The sequence below is a fragment of the Typopeltis vanoorti genome, chromosome 12, assembly GCF_054136105.1.
Source record: "Typopeltis vanoorti isolate ZY-2024b chromosome 12, IOZ_Tvanoo_1.0, whole genome shotgun sequence".
Lineage (NCBI taxonomy): Eukaryota > Metazoa > Arthropoda > Arachnida > Uropygi > Thelyphonidae > Typopeltis > Typopeltis vanoorti.
Window position 1 is genome coordinate 47,809,312 of NC_143560.1, and position 23,484 is coordinate 47,832,795.

At 34.7% G+C, this 23,484-nt stretch overlaps 1 protein-coding gene across 1 annotated transcript in view; it reads right to left on the reverse strand.

The window, feature by feature from the left end:
• LOC150100761 (putative oxidoreductase ZK1290.5) overlaps positions 1-23,484 on the reverse strand; it is an 82,461-nt gene that overhangs the window by 45,782 nt on the left and 13,195 nt on the right. Inside the window, exon 3 of the mRNA XM_090402104.1 lies at positions 10,935-11,058. Within this exon, the coding sequence (XP_090258230.1) occupies positions 10,935-11,058 (124 nt within the window). The remainder of the gene's footprint in view (positions 1-10,934; positions 11,059-23,484) is intronic.

Genomic DNA, 23,484 nt, shown 5'->3' on the forward strand with positions numbered 1-23,484 from the left:
GGTCTAAGCTATGAGCTGATGCATTATTGAAAAATAGGAGAGCCTTAGCCTGAAGATATTGCTCTATTGCCGATGTAAAACAATTTGTAAACCAACTCAAAATTTTTAAAAAAGGGAATATAACTTCTCTATCTTTACTTGTCAATGTGTTCACCATCCAAGTAATCCTCTGAGTTATTTTTTCAACTCTTGCAATATGTCCTCTGAATTTCAAAATTCTATCTATCATCATCCCCTGATCCCGAAGCATCAGTTTCCTGTAATCTAGTACCATCAGTATGACACGAAATATGTAATCTTTTTATCCCAAAGTGCATTTTACAACATTAAATTGATAACCATTGTCCTCTACCCACACTGCCAATTTATTTAAATCATCTTGCATCCTACTGTTACAGGATGATTTGATCTTTCTAAAAGGCCCACTGCTGTAATTTTTCAATATGCTGAGCACTCCCAATTCATCTACCTCAATTTTCACATCAGTCTCCGTCAAGTCAATAACTGCAAAGTCACCACCTGTTATTATCCCTCCCCAGTTTTGCATCATTAGAAAACAACTGAATACTGCCCCCCCAAATCTTCTGCTATATCATTAATGTACAAATTAAAGAGTATTGGCCCTAGTATACTAAGGGACAAAGAGTAGAGGCCCTAGTAAGGCCCACTGCTGTAATTTTTCAATATGCTGAGCACTCCCAATTCATCTACCTCAATTTTCACATCAGTCTCCGTCAAGTCAATAACTGCAAAGTCACCACCTGTTATTATCCCTCCCCAGCTTTGCATCATTAGAAAACAACTGAATACCACCCCCCCAAATCTTCTGCTATATCATTAATGTACAAATTAAAGAGTATTGGCCCTAGTATACAGCCCTGGGGCACTCCACCATACACCACTCTCTGATGCCTATTAGCTGCCTCTAACCATGCCACCAACCTCATATCTATTCCCATTTGCTCCAACTTATGAAAAATTTCCATGCAGTATTCTGTCAAATGCCTTTGCAAAATCCAGCAGTATCATAGCAGAGCCATTTCTTTTATCTAATTCTGCTGTCACCTTATTTATAGACTTAGATTAAACAACTTCATCAGAGGCGCTGCCTGTTGACATACTGTCCAGGCCCACAATGATATTTTTCAATATACTGAGTACCTCCAGTTCATCTACCTCAATTGTTATATCAGTTTCTGTCACATCAGTAACTGCAAAGCCAGCACCTGGATGATATACACTTGCAAAGTGATCACTTAGTAACTGAACTATTTCTTCTGCTTCTGTCACTTTCCTACTATCAGCACTGAATAAATCTTTCCATAATTATTTCTCTTACTTGTTACATAGTAAAAAAGCTATTTGGATTTGCTTTTGGTCTGCTTAGCTCATTCTCTCTCTCAAAATCTGATTTAGCATTCCTTACCATACTTGTTACCCTTCTTTCTTGCTTTATATTGCTCATTAGCATGCTGATCATCTTTTTGTTTATATTTCTTCCACAATACTTTTCTCTCTTTTTTTTTGCAGCTCCTGCTTTATATTGCTACTTATCTACTTAATCCCTACTCAGTTTATTCTCCTGACCCTGAATATGCAAGTCTGATAGTGTTTCACTCAAACAATTCCTGACCACTTCCCACACACTAATGATATTCAATGTAGCTTGTTATGTCATGGCAGTGCTCCAAGTTGCCTCCTGAGTTTGTCATAATTGCTAGTTTTGCAGTTCCACATAAACCCTTTCTTGACTGAAAATTCTACATGTTAAGCAACCTTCCAAGACAGGACTGCATGGTCACTTTCCCAAATCAAAAAAGGTATTGCTACTGTAGTTAGAGATTTTCTGATACTATTATCAGATCCAATACTTTCACACCCCTGGTCCTCCTCCATCATGTGCCGTTTCAGGTAATTATCCCTTAGAAACTGTATAAATTCCATTTCTCCATGTGCCCTTTCCTCCTTCCAATCTATATCTCCATAGCCGAAGTCTCCCATAATAATTGCTTGGCCTGTACTTAACGTACTAATCTGCTTATATGTCACCCACATCTTCTGGACCCCCAGGTCTATAGCAAAACAATATTCATGTTAGAGGTTTAATGGAATATTAACAGCACTGAGAAAGGATTAAAACTAATTTTAATACTTCCAATATTTCATCTCCGTCACAGAGACATCTTCGGGGATTACAAAAACTTTTTGTAACAACACACACATACAAATACAATACAGAGTGAAACTAAAGTCCTATCTAGGTGGTGCACCTTCTATGGACATTTGCAGGTGGCCTGGGATATAAAGAGGGATCTCTGATAATTAAAGTTTCCCAAATTTTGGGAAGTTTAATGCAACCGTATTTGTTTAAATTAGGTCGATTCCTGCATGCAGATGCAGATTCAAAGAATAGTCTTTCTTTTTTGAATTTACCATGGTGGAGCATGGTAGTTTTTTTCCAGATCCTGTGGGATGTATCCAAAACATGGTCTGCAAGGTCAGATTGACCATAATCGTGTTTGCAGATGTAAGAACTGTGTTCTTCTAACCGGATGGATGCTGACCTGCCTGTTTGTCCGAATTAGACAAGTTTACAGTAATAGAACAAGGTAATCTATATACACCAGGCACTGAAAGAGGATGGAGCTGGTCTTTAGTGGAGCAGATAAGGGTAGCAAGTAAGCCCCACTGTAAACTTGTTACCCTTATCCGCTCCACTAAAGACTAGCTCCCTCCTCTTTCAGTGCCTGGTGTATATAGAGTACCTTGTTCCTGTAAACTTGTCTACTTCGGACAAACAGGCAGGATCCATCCGGTTAGAAGAACATAGTTCTTATATCTGCAAACATGATTACGGTCAATCTGGCCTTGCAGACCATGTTTTGGATACATCCCACAAGATCTCCTGGAAAAAAACTACCATGCTCCACCATAGTAAATTCAAAAAAGAAAGACTATTCTTTGAATCTGCACTCAGGAATCAACCTAATTTTTAAACAAATACAGTTGCATTAAACTTGCCAAAATTTGGGAAACTTTAATCATCAGAGATCCCTCTTTACAACCCAGGCCACCTGCAAATGCTCATAGAGGGCACACCACCTAGATAGGACTTTAGTTTCACTCTGTATTGTATTTGTGTGTGTGTCGTTACAAAAAATTTTTGTAATCCCCGAAGATGTCTCTATGACGGAGATGAAATATTGGAAGTATTAAAATTAGTTTTAATCCTTTCTCAGTGCTGTTAATATTCCATTAAACCTCTAACATGAATTCTTCACAGCACTTAAGCCTCAACACACAAAACAATATATTTTGTCCTATTGGCCTCTATCAGAAGTTAATGAACCATTAACTTCTTAATATATATTCTTCAGCTATCATTAATAATATCCCTCCTCATCCTGCCCTATTTCCCCTATCTTCTCTGAAAATACAATATCCGTTACATTCTATCCCTGTAACTACATCATTTTCTGAAAACCAGATCTTGCTGATGCCAATCATTTTTGGCCAAGTCGAGATGACCATGGCAAAAGCTCCTCTCCTTTACTTCTGATACTTTGAATATTTGTGTATGTATGCATTTCAACATCTCCTTGGGCCCATAGTTACCCTTACACAATGTCATTACCTGCTTATTCAGATTTGAAACCTGGGAACAGTGGCATAGCTGGAGGGGGGGGGGTGCGGTCCACCTGGGGTGGCACTTTGAACCTTTTTGAACTTTTGCAGTTAATTCTAAAATACAGTCTTGAGAACTCAGTTCCAAATATTGTAATACTTCTGTGAATTTTCCTTACAATTGCTGTAAGTGTTGCTAGTTGTGAGAAGAGTTTTTCTAAATAAAATTAAGAATTACCTACATTACTATGAAATAGACTTCGGCAATGTCATCGACGATTTTGCTAAGAAAAGCAAGAAAAACAACATTTTAGAATGTTGAAATTAAAGTTTTATTTCAAAAATAAGCATGGTGTTTTAATTTATTTCCCTATAAGTTGTTTTGACTTTTTGTAGTATTTTTGGTGTGTATTGAGAGGGGCAGCAAAAGCCCTAGCTATGCCACTGCCTGGGAAACTGTACTTTCAAATCATTTGTCTTTGCTAAAATATTTAACTCGTTCACTTCTTTCTTCTGCAAATGTACAACTTCATTAACATCCTTTATCTTCGAACCTGGGAAACATGCTCTCAACACCTTCTCATTAAGTATTGTTAAATATTGTCGTCTGCACCATTGTTATGTCGTTATTACTTTTCCTAAATTAATTTACTTCCTTTATGAATTTACCTCTCTACAATAACTACAAGACTTACAAAATTTCCCTGACTCTAATATCTGTATCACTTCTTACGTGTTCATTCTATAAGGAAAGCAAATTCTATATCTCCAGCCGATTTCTAATTTTACTCACGTGCTTACTCTGACTGTTAAAGGTAGTAGTGCACAGTAAGTTTAGCCTGCAGTCTCTCTTATGTTCAATACACCATCATCACTAAATTTAATAATTTTAATCTTAGGATGTAATGTATAGGTTTATGCGTTTTCTTTTCCCTTGCTAAAAGAAACAAATCCTCTAATTTCTTTCTGGGGCTGTCTCCTCTTCAGATATTGGCAAATTTATTTTTTAAGGTGCGCCAGCCAATATCTTAGAATAGAGTGGACTCTTATTCAGAGAGACTTTTCCAGACTTTTGGTGCACATAGGTGAATAAATTTAGTGCTTAAACTCATAAATTAAACGCTTTACTGTGGCTAAGTAAATTCTGGTTTGCAGTCGTAACCTCTATATCAACATGTTATACCTTTCTTTCAATCCCCCCCCCCGCTACATTTCCGATTAATGAGTGGTAGTTTTGATTCATATCACAGGCAAAACTCAGGTATAGAAGAAAAAACATTTATTGGAATCTAAAGACATATACACTTAGACCAATCTCACTTTCAATTAGTTCAATGATATGCTAAATCAAACTGTATCAAACTGATTAATACTCTAATGCATGAACAATAAATCCTTCTTTTAAGTTAGAGATTAAACACACATAATATATACTTCTAATCAATTTTCTACATACTATGTTAGTCTTGCACATTAAACCAGTCACAATCATCTATAATCATTCCAGACAATTTGTCTTCTGGACATTAGCCACTGCTACATAATCACTTAAAGTTCTTAAATATCCATACTCGATTATTACACTACAATGATATTTCCCTTTTACTGACTAGGTATTATACAACAAAATCTGTACTTCACCATTTCTTGGGGCAAGATCTCCAGGTCCGTCTGAACTGTCCTTCTTTGTTTGAATCACCTCTCGATACTTCCATAAGCCTGCATCCACGTGGTGGGTCACTATGGTCATCAGATTAAGCTATGCTCTGCACCTGGCCTTTTTTCCTAGTCTATTCTCAATCTGTTTCGGGCCGTCCTCGTTTCTACAGGATACGTCCACGATATTAATCCGTCGGAGCTTTCAGTGAAGGAGCAAAGACAGCATATGCCGACATCTCACGCTTTAGTACTGGCAGAAATTCAGACATCGAAGGGAAAGGCGCACCGTCTGATATCGTACTATCGCCAAGAAATACCATCAGGAACTTCTGGTCCACGGGAGAAGTCGAATCATCATCCAGCAAAATAGGCAAAAAAAAAGCCTTGAGGAAGGGGTGCAAACCCTTTTTATTCTCCCTTCACTCCCCCCCCCCTTTTTTAGCACCCTGTGAATAGCTGTGATAGCGCCCTCTTACTTTCTGCAATCTTTTCCTGCCCACTACTTTCTTCGTCCACAGGGATTTCGGCACATCGCGAGATCTCTAGCAGCGTCTTCCAGGAAACGAATTGCCAATGCAGGCCTGCCCATGACCTTTGCACTATTGTTTACATCTAATTTACCCATTCATTGTATATACATGATGCATTCATATAATACTAATTTATACACAAAGTTCTTTACATGGTATTACAATTCTACTAAAAGGAGGTAATTCTATTTCTATTTACAGTTAGTACTTTATTTCTTCTGCTCGAGTACAAGTTTTTTCTCTTAGCTGGTTTTTCTGACTTGTTAAATCCTGAATGAATTGTTTCCTTTTAAAAGTTCTTCATTCAGGATGTAACAGTATATCTCTTAATACGGAATCTCCATATAATAATTTTTTTTCCCCTCCCAGTTTCTTGCAATTTATGCTTTCTCCTCCAGCTGTACCATGTGCAATCGTTTCTACAGTCACTTGAACTCAAATTTTGTCCTGTGAAGGAGTCTGTGTAAGAATGCGATTTCTTTCCACACTGGCTTCTCATCATCCACTTTTTTCAAACTCATTTGTATTTCTTGCACTTTCACTGCTTCCGCCACATTCTCCAGAACACTTTCACAATCCCACCTTATATCCTTAATATCATGCACTTCATTCTTCCACTCCCGATATGCCTCATTTCTTACATCCACTCCATGAAACATTTCTGCCAAACATTCTCTCCATTACTACTCTAACACAACAAACCATTTATTCTTGGCAATGAATAAATTAAACATACACCACATCACCCAAAATCCCACAAATATCATTCAACATCAACTGGTCACCATTTTTCTCATATGCATCGGTACCATAACATAGAATGCTTTTGAAATAATACCATGTAATAATAGTCATGACTAAACAACACACTTAACAACAGTCAAATATAAAGAAAATAATAATGCCAATTATATTAACAATATTGCCAATATTTACTAACAATAAGAACTTATATGAGCAGCATATGTACAGCAGCCACTATTAAGGATGTTTTATCTGTTTCTTGTCTCAGTTCTTTACTTTCCTTCTTTAATCCTATTTGGTCTTGATGTAAATTCTCATCATCAAATTCCTGACATGTACCTTCAAGGGGTGTACAGGATATGATAGTGCTACATGACAAATTTACATCATTACTAACTTCCTATCTACAATTTTCCTCCAAATCAGTCTGTTACTTGTCAAGACTCCAACGTTATCAGATCTTATATTTCTATCGTCTAAGGCACTTTGTACCGTATCAATCCACCTATATCTTGCTCTTCCTCTGGGTCATTTTCCTGCCAACCTGGCAGAGAACACTTGTTTTGCTAATCTTTCCTCGCCCATTCTGTTTAAGTGACCATACCACCTGAGATTAGCAGAGCTAATCTCAGGTGGTATGGTCACTTAAACAGAATGGTCACTTTCCTGGATGCTGATAATGTCAAGTTCTTTCCTAATATCCTCATTTTTAATATGATATTGCCATTGATGCCATCTGCTCATGCCTCTAATCTTTCTCAGGACTCTCATATCTGTGGTCTCTAGTCTTTGGTCAAGTGTTTTACTTCTGACCCAGCTCTCAAATCCATAGATTGAAACTGGTTTGAACACCGTCTTGTATACAGCTAATTTAGTGTTCCGACTAATTTCTCTCTTATTCCATATGAATTTATTCAATTGACTGCCTACCATACCAGCTTTGTTGATTTTGTTGTCTATTTCCATATTTAATTTACTATCTTCAGTAAAAATCGTGCCTAAGTAGCTGAAATGTTTTACTTGTTCCACAGGTTCCCGTTCATTCACAACACAGTTGACATTTTCAACAATTCTATCTATTTTCATTGTCTTTGTCTTTTTAATATGCTTTGTATTATGCAATACTAAGGCAATTTATGTGAAGTCATTAGCTTCTATACAAGTAGCCCCTAGAACAAAGATAGAACAAAGAGAACAAACATTGAAAAATTCAATGTTTGTTCTCTAGAGCAGAGTTTCTAGACTACGTAAAAATAAATAAAAATGTAAAAAAAAAAATTATAAAATTAATAAAAAAATAGAAACAAATCCTTAACCAACTCACACTACTGATGTATAACCTTATCATCTTTAAATCTTTTGTGAGTGGGCATCACATAAAAAAAAAAGTCTAGTCATTAAGATACTTCATGAGAAATATTATATAGCAATATAATTTCTTGGCAAGTTTAATTTAATTTCATATTTTTACTTAGTCAAATTATCAGTTTCTCTTCATTATCATTAGCATATACATGCAGACTGTTTTCCAAATGTTTATTTATATCTTCCTGTTTACTTATTTAGTATATTTATATCTTCTTGTCCAACTGGCATTGAAATCCCCAGACAGCACTGAATCATATAACCTCTCCATTTTGTGGATGAAATCTTGTTCACCTCCCCACACACATCTTCCTTTTCTTTCATTGGTGCATAAGCATTTATAATCCATAAATTAAAAAAAAAATTGTTCGGATTCTTATTGTAAATAATGTTTTAGATTTCAGACCTGTGAATGAAAGATTCTCTTTAATGTCTATCTACTATAAATGCTACTCCAATTAATGTTTCACCGATTCTTTCCCACTTGAAAAAAAAATTATGACATTTTCTAAAAATTTTGGATTTCTGTTCCTGTCATGTCCATCCTGTTTCTTGTGCTGCCACTAATTTTAATTTGTATCAATGAATTTCTGATATAAATGTTCTTAACTTATATAATGTTCTTGTATTTTTACATCCCAAAATCATAATTCAATAGTCATTTCTTGAGTCATATGAGCATTATACTTAATGCTAAATAAAATTATTGAAAAGTGGCTGTTAAGTACATCTATTATCATTAAAATAACTAGTGACTTAAGCTTTCCAGGTAATTATCAAGATAAGAAGTACTATGCATTTTCCATTGCATGTTAGGCTGAATGGCTTACCACAGCCAAGTAACTTGGCTTCTTTGAAACCTAATTAAGGTTCTAAGAGGGTAGGTAATCCTATTTAATTAGTCTACATATCTGCCATTACACATGTTCTTTTGGCTGGTTTGGCTGTTTTCCAAGATGAAAAACTTGACTTTCTGGGAAAGAAATCCTATAACATCCATCTGAGGTTGGTTAATTTACCTTCAGCTGTCAAATGAATTAATAGATGCTATTTTATTTACAAATAAGACTTAAAACATATGAGAAATATTATATAGCAATATAATTTCTTGGCAAGTTTAATTTAATTTCATATTTTTACTTAGTCAAATTATCAGTTTCTCTTCATTATCATTAGCATATACATGCAGACTGTTTTCCAAATGTTTATTTATATCTTCCTGTTTACTTATTTAGTATATTTATATCTTCTTGTCCAACTGGCATTGAAATCCCCAGACAGCACAGCACTTTGTAAAATACCATTACTTGAATGGAATAATAGTTTATGACTAAATGCCACTTTACAGTGATGATGAAGTTGGATTTGAAGAACACAAGATTATGGAAATGGATAACAGTTGAACGACTTTAAAAGCAATAAATGCTCCTTGTTAGTATGTTTTAATATCTAAATATAGTTTTGAAATTTTATTGACATTTAAAAATATTTACTTTGTAATGTTTTATTTTACTGAATTTTCCCTAAAAAAATACAATTAATAAAACTGATTTTGGTGTATGTGCAAAACACTGCCAATACTTAAATGGAATTGCTTAAAAAACTTTAAACTCACATTAAATTTTTTTGAATGTTTTCAGGGCTTATTTTTTTCCCAAGATTCACCTTTCAAATTATGGATGCATAGGTAAATACAGTACAAAATTTAAATTTAAAAAAAAAAATTCACCAGCACCTCTCAACATTGATAAAATAAAAATCTCATCCGATTTTAATTATATATATCTAATGAAAGCCTCTGATATGAAACAAAGAAAATTATTTTTTTCTAATTCATCTTTATTTCCCCAAATGAATCAAAGAATTCTTAACATGTTCGCTGCCAACTACGAGTATACTCATAGTTGGGCTACACAAGCCAGCTACAAGTATACTCGTATGACGCTTACCGCTGGCAACGAGATTAACCGTACTGACCCTGAAGAAGTGAAAATGCTTGGCTTGTGGAGCTAGCAGCAAAACTGTGTATACTCATAGATAGTATATGCTCTGCACAAGCCAACTACGAGTATACTCGTGTGACGCTTACCGCCAGCAACGAGATTACCGTACTGACCTTGAAGTGAAATTGCTCGGCGTACGGGAACAGACTATGCCCAAGTAGCGTGGCAGCAAACGTGTTAATTTATAGCCAATCAAATACTAAAGAAGCTCACTAAACACAGTTTAGTGAGCTTTTCTAGTATTTCAGTATACCTGAAAAACACTTTCTTGTAAAGAGAATTTTTCAGATTAGATGACCCCTATCTGAACATTTTCTGAAGAGCATTAAAGTCTTATAAGTTGATTTCCCCTAAACAAAATGATGGCTAATTTATAATTCCATTCCTATATGCTATGACATACTCTGTTGCAAATGAAAGGTCAGTGAGTGCTGAAAAAATCTAATGAGTAAAACCACTATAACAAAGCTACAGAAGGTGTTTTTCAAGTACTGCAATTTTAAGAGCATGAAATTTTATTCTTTTATCTCATTGTAAATTAAGAATTTTCATGCTATCTTACTGATGCACGTATAATGAAATTTGTCAATTGTGAGGTAGAAAAACAGAACAATATGCAATAATGCAATCTCCAATTAAGAGAGCATTAAAGATGGATAAAGTCTTTATTGGCATTTATTTTTAAATAAGCATTTTTGAGTGCTAGCATTGCTGGTATCACTATTATCATAGTTAAACCTCCACACATCTGTACATCCCTTGAGGGTACATGGCAGGAATTTGATGATGATGAACTTCTGCACATTTCAGATGCTTTCTATGCTACTAGTCCTAATGAAAAGTACTAATCTCAGTGATGAAAAAGCTGAAATTTCCAGGAACTATCAAAAGAAGCTTTTAACTTATGCAGTCCTCTATATAGAAAATTTCAGTATTCTGGACAGAAAACCATGAAAACAGAAATTGATTATATTATTATGTAATGATAGACAATAGCAAAAACACATACCTATATAATCAACACCTAGTCTCTTCATGGACCCATAGAATGATTTTTTGGTTGAAGAAAATCCATAATCAGAAGGCCAAACTTTTGTAGTTATAAAAAGGTCTTCACGGGGTACTTCACTGTCCTGCAGTGTTTAAAATCTATCTTAGGAGCAAAGCATTATTACACTAAAATTAATAACATATATGCAGAAAATATGTGACATACACAATATCAGTAATAAAATTAAAATAAAATTAAATTATTCATTTACATTTGACAAAAAAGCTCCTCCCTTCACTGTGCTCAAATTAAAGAAAGCTATTTATAATTTATATGTACCAGAATGAAGTACACTAAAATAATTAAACTATTTATTAGTAATTTAAAAAAATTAATGGTAAATGATAGGCTTCTCATAATTTATATCAGTTGTGCAGTTTGAAGATTTATTTCCTTAACATTCCTTGAAATAGTTGTTATATGAACATACTTCAGAACATATTCTGAATTCTGAGAATTAAGAAATCCTACAGCAGAATAGGATTCCACCTCTTAATATATTTCAAAATATCACTTTGATAACGACAAGGAGAAAGAAGATATGAAAGTCAGTGTCAGAAATTAATGAAGCCTGGGAAATAATTTCATAATATCAGTCAAATCAAATACCACCTCAGCATTATACACAGATGCATTTTGTGTAGAATACTAAAGCATTCATATTTCTAAAGCTGCTCAATAATGCACTATAACAGGGGTGGCCAGAGTTTTTGCAGCAAGAGCCATAGTTACCTACCAGAAATTGTTAAGAGCCACAAATTTACTTTTTGGAACCTTTTTAAGAGTAACATCAAAAGTTTCCTTAATATCAATGCCACGAGTACTATATTTTAATGCTATTAAATCTAATAATTCTTCTCATGTCACTCCGTCCTCAAGAACGAAATGAATAAAAATTGCTAATTGTGATTGGTCTGTAATGTCAGATGATTCTTTTGTATCTTTTAATGTATCTTTTTAAATTTTCTGACAAGGTAATATAAATATAACTATATTGCTGAACAGCAATGTAGTTAATTGAAAAATTAAATTAAAAACAATAGAAAATTAAGAAAAATGATAAATATTTTTTATTTGTTAGTTGAGCCGCAATAAAACTTAAGAAGAGCCACAAGCTGCTCGCGAGCCGCAGTTTGGCCACCGTGGCACTATAGTACATAAAAATTTAATGATCTTTTGCATATGGTACAATACATAATTCATCAGAAAATCAGATACTTAAGGCAATCATTTGTTCACTGAATGGCTAAAATACAAGAACAATACTGTGTTGAATACATGCATGCTAACCTGTAGCAAACAAAAGCTGCTGGTATATCATTAATATATTAACTACAGATTACGAACAGCTGTCAATGATCACCCCCTCCCCTCTCTCTCTCCTCTTAATTCATAATACAGGTGAAAAATGTTTTAAGCTACATCCAAATTTTCATCATAGTTGAAAAGACAATTGGCTGATAACCTTCTATTTTTAATAGACATCTTGGAGAAACTTGCAATAAAGTCAGCAAAAATTTTTTTGCAATTCTCAGTATGCAAAAATTGAGTCAATTTATTTTAAAATTTGGTTTTGTATACATTATATAAATGTATAATGAAAAGCACAGTTTCTCATCAAATATAATAAGCCTTAGTATATAGTAATGATAATTACAACAATAAGTACTTCCAAGTGAACTGGAGAAGTTGAAGCAATCCACAAAAAGATTAACCTGTCTAGAAGTACCCAGCAAAATAAATAAGCACATGCTCAAACTGTGTGTGCATGTGTAAACACACACACACACCAGTGGCATTGCATGCCCATTTCAGTTGGGTGTGTGCTGTCGTGGCTTATGCAACTAGAGCGACAAAATGCACGTTCCTTTTGGCGGTATGATTGCATTTTTTTTTTTTTTGAATCAATGTATGGAAGTTTTAAGAGTATATAATATAGCACATCAGTGCTCATCTAAATTGATCTAATGCAATTAATTGTATGATAACTCTGAATACTTATCAATTAACTTGTCGATTAAATTATCAATTAATTGTAAAAAAATCTGCACAGAGTGGGGGACAATGTGTTTGTTTTAAGATACTGTATATTAGAAAACAATAATGAAGGAGAATGCTATATTTGGTTGGTATATTTGAATTAATCAAAGGTGTAAAATTTGGAAGATGAGGGCTTACCTCCTTCAACTACAATACTGTTTCCCATTGTAAATATGGGCAAAAAAGTCATAAATTTATTGAAAATTATATGCTAAAAAGTTTGTCTATATTATATACAAAAACTTGCCTACCACATCAGTTCACACTTCTGAGTGGTTTAAAACTACTAAAATGCTAAGAATTTGACCTGCTGTGCCACCTGTACATCTTTTCAAAGGTATATGTATTTTGAATGCACAACCCAGCTATTAATGCGAATGAGATGCAATGTTTACGCGTTGAAAAATGTCCTCTTCATGAAGCATTAGTATATTGTGTTTACTTTTAGGAATCACACAAAGTCTGTAAGCAATTAGGGGAGTCTTTAATGGGAATAAATGCAAAAATATGATATAGGTGATACTCCTATTCAGTGAATAAGCACCACACACGTAGCACACCCTGAAAATTCACTCACTTACTCACACACAGAGAGAGAGACTATAGAAGATATATAGAAGAGATGTGTACCTTATATTTTTGTTTATTCTTGTGATAATCTCACCCATAAAACATTGGAAACCTATGGTATTATTACTAGGTGAGCTAATGATATCTTCTTCAGTCTTTTTCAAGAGCTATTTCAGGTCTTCTAGAGATTATAGGAGACCTAAAGCAATGAAAGTCACCTACCATAAAGATATTCACAAACATCGATGATAGTGAGATTTGAATTCATAGCCTGTTGATGGCAAAAGGAGATGCAATTTGCTCAGACACACAGAAAAGCTTAAACAGGTATAAAAAGCTATACTGAACGAAAAAGACTATGCTATCCAAATTATAGATGAATGAAATGTAATGCAGTCGAAAAGAGATGTAACAGTCCATACGAACAAGGAGTAATGAATGCAAAGAGATGCTTGACTAGTTAGTTTTATATATACACTTGTGTCCAAAAACTAAGGATGAACACTATTTCTGAAGATTACAACTGCAAATTGCGATGAATCAGCTTGTGGAAATTTTTATAAATGATTATTCTGAGTAGAAAGCAGGTGCATATTCAAATTTTCAAAATTATGTGCAAAGGTGTCACATGGTAGCACTCAACAGGATAAAAGGTTGCACTAAGCAAATTGTATCTGAAGGAAGATCTTCTTTTCATGAAGGAATAAAGTTGCAAATCTGAATGTCTTGTAATGTCTCAAAGACATCATCTAAATGATTTCACAGGGGAAAGAATTATCGGAAAGCCTGAAGATGGTTGCCAAATTATTGATATTGCCAAAGAGTTTGGAATCTAATATAGCATTCTATCCAAGCTCTGGGCAGCGTTTCAAACCAATGGAATTTGTTCCAGACATTTGCTAAGAGGTTGCCCTTGCTCTACCACGGAGCATGAAGAAAGATTTTTGGTTATAACAGCAAAACATAATCGACACATCATGGCAGGTCAGCTTCATAGTCAGGTCCATTCAAGAATAGGTATGCAGATATCTCGACAAACTGTGGCAAGACATCTGCAACAAGTAGGTCTATATACCCGAAGGCCTGTAGTCTGCAACCCTTTAACTACAGCTCATCATAGAGCACATTTTCAGTGGTGTTGTACCCATAAAAATTGGACAAGACACCAATGAGCTAATGTACTCTTTAGAAATGAGTCATTTTAGTCTTTCCTCCGATTCTAGATGACACTTGATCTGGCATGAAAATGATACTGCTTACCATCGCAAGAATGCTCTTGAAAAGGATAGCTACGGTGGTGCTATGATCATTGTGTGGGTGGCATTATGCTTAATGGATTCATTGTGTTAGATTGTTCTGTGGTGCTGTAGGCAAAGAATTCATTTTTATGGATGACAATATCACACTACATTATACATGAGCATTGGAGATACTTCTGGAGACTGAGGATATTAACTGAATTGAGCATGCTCCCCATATCTCAACCATAGAACATGTTTGGGATGCAACAGGGAGATGCATTGCTGCTTGAAATTTTCCTCCAGAAAACAAACCATGCTCTGAAGGAGAAGTGTGTCCTGTTTCCCTCAAGAACTACTGAATCACTTGATGCTAAATATTGTGTCATTGCAAGAGCTGCATTACAGTTCAGGGTGGATATATTCCATGCTGAAACTCTCTGCATATTTTTCTGTATTGCAACAAAGCATTGTGCATTAATTCTTTAACTATGTCCTTAGGAAATTTGTAACTTTTGCCAAAAACACATTGCAATTTAATTTGTATGAAATTTATAACACATTTTTTGTGTAATATAATTTATTAATATGCTTGCAAAAAGTTTACATCCACATTTAGCTGTAGTCATGAAAATTTTTTCATATACAAGTAAAAAATGCTGGTCATGCTTAGCTTTTGGACACCAGTGTATATACACATAAAACAGAAACGTATCACAAATAACTCATCTGAGTGGAAAGAAGTAAAAGCCATCCTCAAATATAAACAGTAAATAAAGATCATATCAAAATCAGTGGCTGATTAAATATCTGAACAAAATCCTATATGTAGCATTAAGACTCAAGAAAAATAATGAAATAGTGAGAAAGAGGATGGGGGGGGTAGAGGAATGATTAACTAACTACTCAGTGATCCTATGATTAGACTTATGGTGATAAATCAGGCAACAGAATAGCAAAGACAGAGAAAGTAAGCAGAAAACACCAAAAGATCTGAAGAGGCTCAAAGGAGATTAATGCATAATATATGATCTTCTCAAGAAGGATAACCTAGCCTTCCTTCCCCAATCTAAATCACACCTTCACATAGTGAACTCTAGAACTTGAGCAATCGAGTGAAAGACTGGTTATTAACCCCAGTGGAAAACTTGGTCAGGTACAAATGACAGAGAAGAGACTTAGGGTAAGTTTGGATGATCTAAGGTGGCAGCCCCTACCCACCAAACCAGAATACAGATGGCTGGTAGCTAACCCAGTTGAATTTTTTTTTCTTAGTTCAGTCTCAGGATAGAAAAAACAAACCTGTCACTCTGAAAACTGATTTGGATAGGTTAACATATGAGCAGGACAAGGAAGGGGAAAAAATAAATAAAACTAAATAAATAAACAAGAATATCTGGAACGTTGCTACTTAATGTCAAAAATATTCACCACAAATACCAAGATCTACATTAAACTAGTAGAAAGAAAGAAATTAGCAGTAATTACAGAAACAAAGAAAAAAAAAAAGGTTTAGATGAAACAGTAAAAACAACAAATAATAAAAAGATAAAATAAACTTGAATGACTACCTATTAATATGTGAGACTTCAATGCCAGAGTAAGGAACATTACACTTGGTACAAATATTATTATACAGATGACTTCATGAAGTACATAGACTCAATGGAAGCCCTAAGCATCATGCCAAGCACTATTCAACATTTAAGCAATATCTCTCATACTTTGCTTTGAACTCATTCACTGCTCTCCAATCAAAAAATCTAGTCCTCATACTCTTGCTAACCACATTCTTTGTCAATTTCCAAGAATGATCCCTAGTTCTTCCAAGACTAAACTGTTCTGAAAATTTCCTCTGTATTAATCTTGTAAAAACTCTTCAGTAATTTGTGTCTCAATCATATCGCACCTTTTCTGCCTGTCAGCCAATTTCTGTAACCTTCAAATTTTCAACCTATCCTCATAAAGTACATTTCATAGCCCTGCCACTATTACACTTGGTAATAGTGGCAGGGCTATGATATATAGTGGCCCAAGAACAGTCCTGTGGCATGCCACTTTCATTTGAACAGTGAAAGCTAATTTGGATAAAGGTAATGGGTTTACAGTGATATTAATGCTTTGCAAAGCTTTTGACAGGATACCACATGGAATTCTAAATTAAATAATTAGCAAATTGCAGTATATTGGGATGTATATAAAGTTGGTGAAATGGATAAGAGGGTGGTTGATGGAGAGATACCAGACAGTAATTTATTCAGGAGTAGAGTCCAGAAGAGGGCCTGCGACTAGTGGCATGCCACAGGACTGTTCTTGGGCCACTATTTAATTTATACATTAATGATACAGGAAATGATCTGAGATGCACTATTCTGTTTTTTTGTCAATGATGCAAAATTGGGTAGAGATAATTCAATAAAGATTATGTTAAAATTTTGCAGGATGATTTAAATACACTGGCAGTATGGGCAAAGGAGAATGGATATCAGTTTAATGTGGCAAAGTGTGAGGTTTTGCATTTTGGGATGAAAAGATTACAAGCTGTGTATATCATATTAATGGAACTGTACTCCAGGAAATTGATGCAGCTAGGGATTTGGGGGGTGTAAATGGATAGCAAAAGTGGCTAAAACAACTCATCAAATTATCTGAGGAGCAGGTTATTATACCTCTATAGGGCCTTGGTAACATCCCATCTGGACTACTCTACACAGATCTGGTCACCTGGGTTTCTTGGGGATGAGAAGGGAGAGGATTCAGAGGTGAGTGACTAAGCTTTTGACAGGATACCATATGGAATTCTAATTAGTAAATTGCAGTATATTCGGATGTATATAAAGTTAGTGAAATGGATAAGAGGGTGGTTGGAGAGATACCAGACAGCAGTTTATTCAGGAGTAGAGCCCAGAAGAAGGCCTGCGACTAGTGGCATGCCACAGGACTGTTCTTGGGCCACTATATATCATAGCCCTGCCACTATTACCAAGTGTAATAGTGGCAGGGCTATGAAATGTACTTTATGAGGATAGGTTGAAAATTTGAAGGTTACAGAAATTGGCTGAGCAGAAAAGGTGTGATATGATTGAGACACAAATTACTGAAGAGTTTTTACAAGATTAATACAGAGGAAATTTTCAGAACAGTTTAGTCTTGGGAGAACTATGGATTATTCTTGGAAATTGACAAAGAATGTGGTTAGCAAGCGTATGAGGACTAGATTTTTTGATTGGAGAGCAGTGAATGAGTTCAAAGCAAAGTATGAGAGATATTGCTTAAATGTTGAATAGTGCTTGGCATGATGCTTAGGGCTTCCATTACAATATTTCCAATGTGTGCTGGAAATATTGTAAGCTCTATCCCTCAAGGTTTTTATTAAACTTATTTTTTGCCTGGGGTGGTGGGATTATCTTTCTCCATTTATAGAAAACACAGGAAGATTTCTTAATGCAGTCTCACACCACCACCCAAGGCAAAAAATAAGTTTAATAAAAACCTTGAGGGATAGAGCTTACAATATTTCCAGCACAGAAAAAAAAGAGAAATGAAGAATTACGTTATTTAACACAGATCCTCAAAAAAACTGGTTTTGAACCCAAGATAATCAAGAAAATCCTCAATACACCTCCTGCAAGCATCTCACAAAAGCACAATTTCAAGAATGCAGTCATGCTACCATACATCAAGAATGTTACAGACAAATTGGCCAAATCACTAAACAAACATAACATTCAAGTTGCTTTTCTTCCACTAGATAAAATATCAAGATTTCTACATCCCCCAAAACCTCCATATCACCCCCTTTAAAAAAATCAGGTGTATATAAAATTCATTTTTCCTGTGGCATCTGCTACGTAGGCCACACGGGAAGATCAGGGCAAATTTGTATGAACAAGCACCAAAAAGACGTGCAACAAAGGAGAGAACACAAATAAGGGGCCTAGCATCCCACACAACTTCCACCGGCCATAATGTATTCTGGCATAAAATGAACATGTCTTATATTGCAAAAAACTGTTTCACAAGGAAATTTAAAGAAGCTGCTAATATGCTTAGAATTCCAATGCAATGCAACAAAAACCAGGGCCTAATTCTACACCAAGTTTGGTCAGCATCGATAAAAAATATACCCAAGTCAGACCTCGGACTGTGTGAACGTGAACAGCAGAACGTGACAACATCCAAGCATTGTTCAAACATAACATGCACAGATTCCGAATTCAGATTTTTTAATTTAATGAACAGTTAGATGGCCATAACATCATAGAATGGACTATTATGAGTAATTTCTCATTTCTTGTGTTTAAACTTTTAGTTACCTTTAACCCCTGAAGATGTAAGTCAAACAACATATACGAAACTTGTCGGGTTTGTTTATTTTTATTTATCTTAATAAATACGTGGTCGCAATACCAGAATCTATCTTTCGAACCATAGAAACCCATGCCTATAATTAGCTTTCACTGTATTATAAAAGGTAAGTTACTGAGCCATGACTTGCTATCCCCCCCCACTCATAGTATCCTATTCCTATATTTTGCTCTTAACCAACTTCTCCAATACCTTGAACATGACTCCTGAGATGCTGATTGGTCAGTAAATTGCTATCTCAGTCTTGGAGCTTACTTCAAGTAATGGAACTATTTCTCCCCTCTTTCCACATAAATGGATAACACAGACAGTTTTCTAAATTTCTCTACATATGACTTCAAAATTACTAATACTTTTTTCAAGCATAAAGACTGTCATAAATTTGTTTGAGAAATAAATCTAAAAAGTATAATAGACTATATAATAGCTAACAAGAAAACACTTAACACAATACTAGATAGCAGGGTATTCAGTGCAGAAATACATCATTTATTACAAGGAAAATTGAGAATATCTCCAAGATAGTTTGAAATTAGTCAAATCAATGCAAAGATAAACTCCAGAAATCCTTTAATGTACAACTCTTGGATGGCAGAAGTATTAATTATCTCTATTTGAAAAGAATAAATGAAAAACTAGAGTAATAAAAGAAAATGATACACAAATAAAATGGAATAATTTAAAAACCATATTAAGAAGAGTTTTTTTTTTTTTTTTTTTTTTAATCACACACACATCCTACATGCATATTGCAAAATCAAAGCACATCACTGCCATATATGGGCTGTGCAGCATTAATGTTAAGATAGGAAGGCCATAAAGCAAGAACGTTATGTGTCTATCAATTACATATATGATTGTATTCCATATTGAAGGTTGTTATACAAACTTGGGAGGGAGAGAGAGAGAGAGAGGTGTGCAAAATAGACTTGACGTGGACTGGGGGAAAGTGACTGACTGACATATCAGAAAGTAATGCATTGTAGTGTTGTATCTGAGGAAGAAAAGGGTGACCAACAATGTATATTATAGGATTTAGGTCACTGTTATATAACATGCACATGAGGGTAGGCTGGAAAGTTCTGATAAAGACTTAGAACAAAAACGATAAGTTTCAGTAAGGAAATACTGTGAGTAGACATATTACTTACTATTATAATAATGGAATTAACTCACGTAAAATATTCTTCATTCGTAGAATTTTCGCCCGAGTATCACAGGCATCATTAGTACAGAGCAAAAGCTAATTAAACAATAACTGTTATAATCACAAAGCACCACCTAAGTAGCTAAGGTTATTTTTTTAAAAATAACCTTAGTTAATATATATATATGTTTTTTTAATATATATATATGTTTTTTTAATATATATTTATATAAATATTATGTAATATATATTTATATAATATGTTTTTTTTAATATATATATATATGTAGAAAGTTTTTAACTTGGGTATACTCTCCGCAAGGGAATGTGCTTTGCATTAGGGGAAAATTCTAAGGAAAGTGATCGGAGCTTATGCCACCTTTACACGAGTTGCCTCAGACTGGCACTACGTACAGGCACAAACTTGACTTACTTGTCTGTTTGCTTACTTAGGAAATAGGATTAAAATCAAGTTTATATAAAATTACTTGGTATCTTTAATACACACACACACACACGTGTTGTGTGTGTGTGTGTGTGTGTGTGTGTATACAATTACAAGTTAGGAAAGATTTGCTGATTTATAGAGTACTATCTCCCACAAGGGAGGGAAAGACGTAGACCATCGGATCTGTTTAAGTTAGGGGAGTGAAGTAATGTTTCATATGCTTCTTTGTAAAACCATTCCATTACAAACTGACTTTTGTGAATTACTTTTGTTTTGTTCCACTGAACTCTAGTTCAGGTTCAAGGTACTGGATATATGACTTGTGTTCTTCTAACCGGATCAGAGCAGATCTTCCTGTTTGTCAGTCGGTTCCTAATGGAATGGCTTTACAAAGAAACATGTGAAACATTACTTCACTCCTCAAACCTAAACAGATACAATTTTCTACGTCTTTCCCCCTTGTGGGAGATAGTACTCTATAAATCAGCAAATCTTTCCTAACTTGTAATTGTACACACGCGCGTACACACACACGTGTGTGTGTATGTGTGTATTAAAAAAAATTTTTTTTTTAAAATAAATTAAGGAAATTTAGCCTAAGCTACTTAGGTGGCTCTTTGTGAATATAACAGTTATTGTTTAATTAGCCTTTGTACCTGTACTGATGATGCCTGTGATACTCAGGCGAAAATTCTACGAATAAAGAATATTTTACGTGAGTCAATTCCATTATTATAATAGTAAGTAAAACAAAAATGATATTAAAGCAACTGATATAACCACAACAAAGAACATACTAGTAGCACAGTTATGAAGGTCACTTATGTTCTTACATTCTTATATCCTCGTATGTTCTTTCTTGTGGTTATATCAGTTGCTTTAATATTATTTTTGTTCTAGGTGTTTATCAGAACTTTCCAGCCCACATTCTTCCCACCTCATTATCATTATTAATGATAATGAGGTGGGAAGAATCTTGAGTGTGATATTCAGTTAATTGCTGTTGCTTAAATTAGGGAGAGTGGTAAGGAATATAGCTATTACAGAATTTACTGAAGGAAGATTTGAACAGATTATATGGATGAATGATAATGAATATTATTTCTGTCTTTGCCAATTGTAAATAAAATTAATACTTGGCAAACATGGAACTATTTCATTATTAATAGTGTAAATAAAATTAAGGGGTGCTTAAGGATCAAGGATGGATAAATAGGAGGAGAGCTCTGCTCCACGTGGCCTTTTGGGGAATGGGGAGAACCAAACAGGGCTTCTGACCTGATGTGCAATCCTCACCTTCTTGTGGTGCACCCTGTTGAGTATCTACTTGGATACTGAACAAATGCAGAAAGACTGGCAATTTGGGATTTACCCAGCCAAACTGCATTCTTATTGGCTTAAACCATAAATCAGAATGATGATACAACATGATGGAATTTCATGCCAGCTAGAGTATCGCCCTGTTAAACAAGGCCACCACAAGGCCATCAAGATTAGCATCATTAACATATGAAGCATCAATGGAAAAAAAAAAAATGGAACCAGCAGAATTGGATAAGTACCAGAGTAACATAATAGGTGTTACCAAAACAAAGAAAACAAAAACAGGTGATATCTTTGTAAGCAACAAATACAAGATGCTATATTCAGACAATAACAATCAGGGGAAAGAAGGAATAGCTATAATATTAAACACTAAATATGAAGATAATCTTAAATGGTAGGCAATATCAAATAGTGTGATGTGGGCTTATATCAAAATGGGGAACTAGACAATGAGACATTTGTGCTTATGGTCCAACAGAAGGTTCTACTAAGGAAAAAGTGGAGGAATGTTTTGAAGCATTAGAGAAGGCAGCTGACAACAAAAAAGGAAAAGTTGGTCCTTGGAGATCTAAACAGCAGAGTAGGAAATAATTACCAGACATGTAAGAATGTTTTGGGAAAATTTGGAGAAAAGATCAAAGATGATAATAATGGTAAGTACCTGCTAGATTTCTGCTCAGGACATGGACTAGTTATTAGTAACACCTAACACCATGTTCCAACATAAAAAGTTGCACAAATTCATATGGAGAGAAGATGCAAGAAATAAGAAGTCTGATCGACTATTTATATTGTTAACAGTGATGTTTTCCCACTAGTTCAGGACACAAGAGTATAAAGAGGATTTGAAATAGGAAGTGATCACCATTTAATGTTAAGCAGAATAAAAATTGAACTTCATATTGAAAAGAAGGGCATGTAAGAAAATTTTGAACAGCTCTCAGATGTGAACTGTAGACTCAAATACACAAACATTATTCAAGAAAAACTGAGAGTTTGAAAACAAGACCAAACCTCAGAGATTCAGTGGAAAACCACAAAACTTGAACTGAGTCAGCCAGAGAGGCATGTGGTGAGGTAATCTGCAAGGACAGAAAAACTGCAACTCTGTGGTGGACTCATGACATTAAAGAGGCAGTCAAGGAAAAGAAGAAAGCATATTGAAAGAAAGTTCCTGGCAAGTAAGTCAGCTTGTGCTCTTAGGGAATACAGAGAAAAATATAAGAAAGCAAAACACTTGTAAAATTAGCTAAACAAAAGTCATGGGAAGACTTTAGTAAGAACATAGAACTATTGAAAAAAGCTCAGAATTGGAGGAAAGATTACTGTAAAAGGAATCAGAGATGATAAAGGGGATGTGAAAACTGAAGA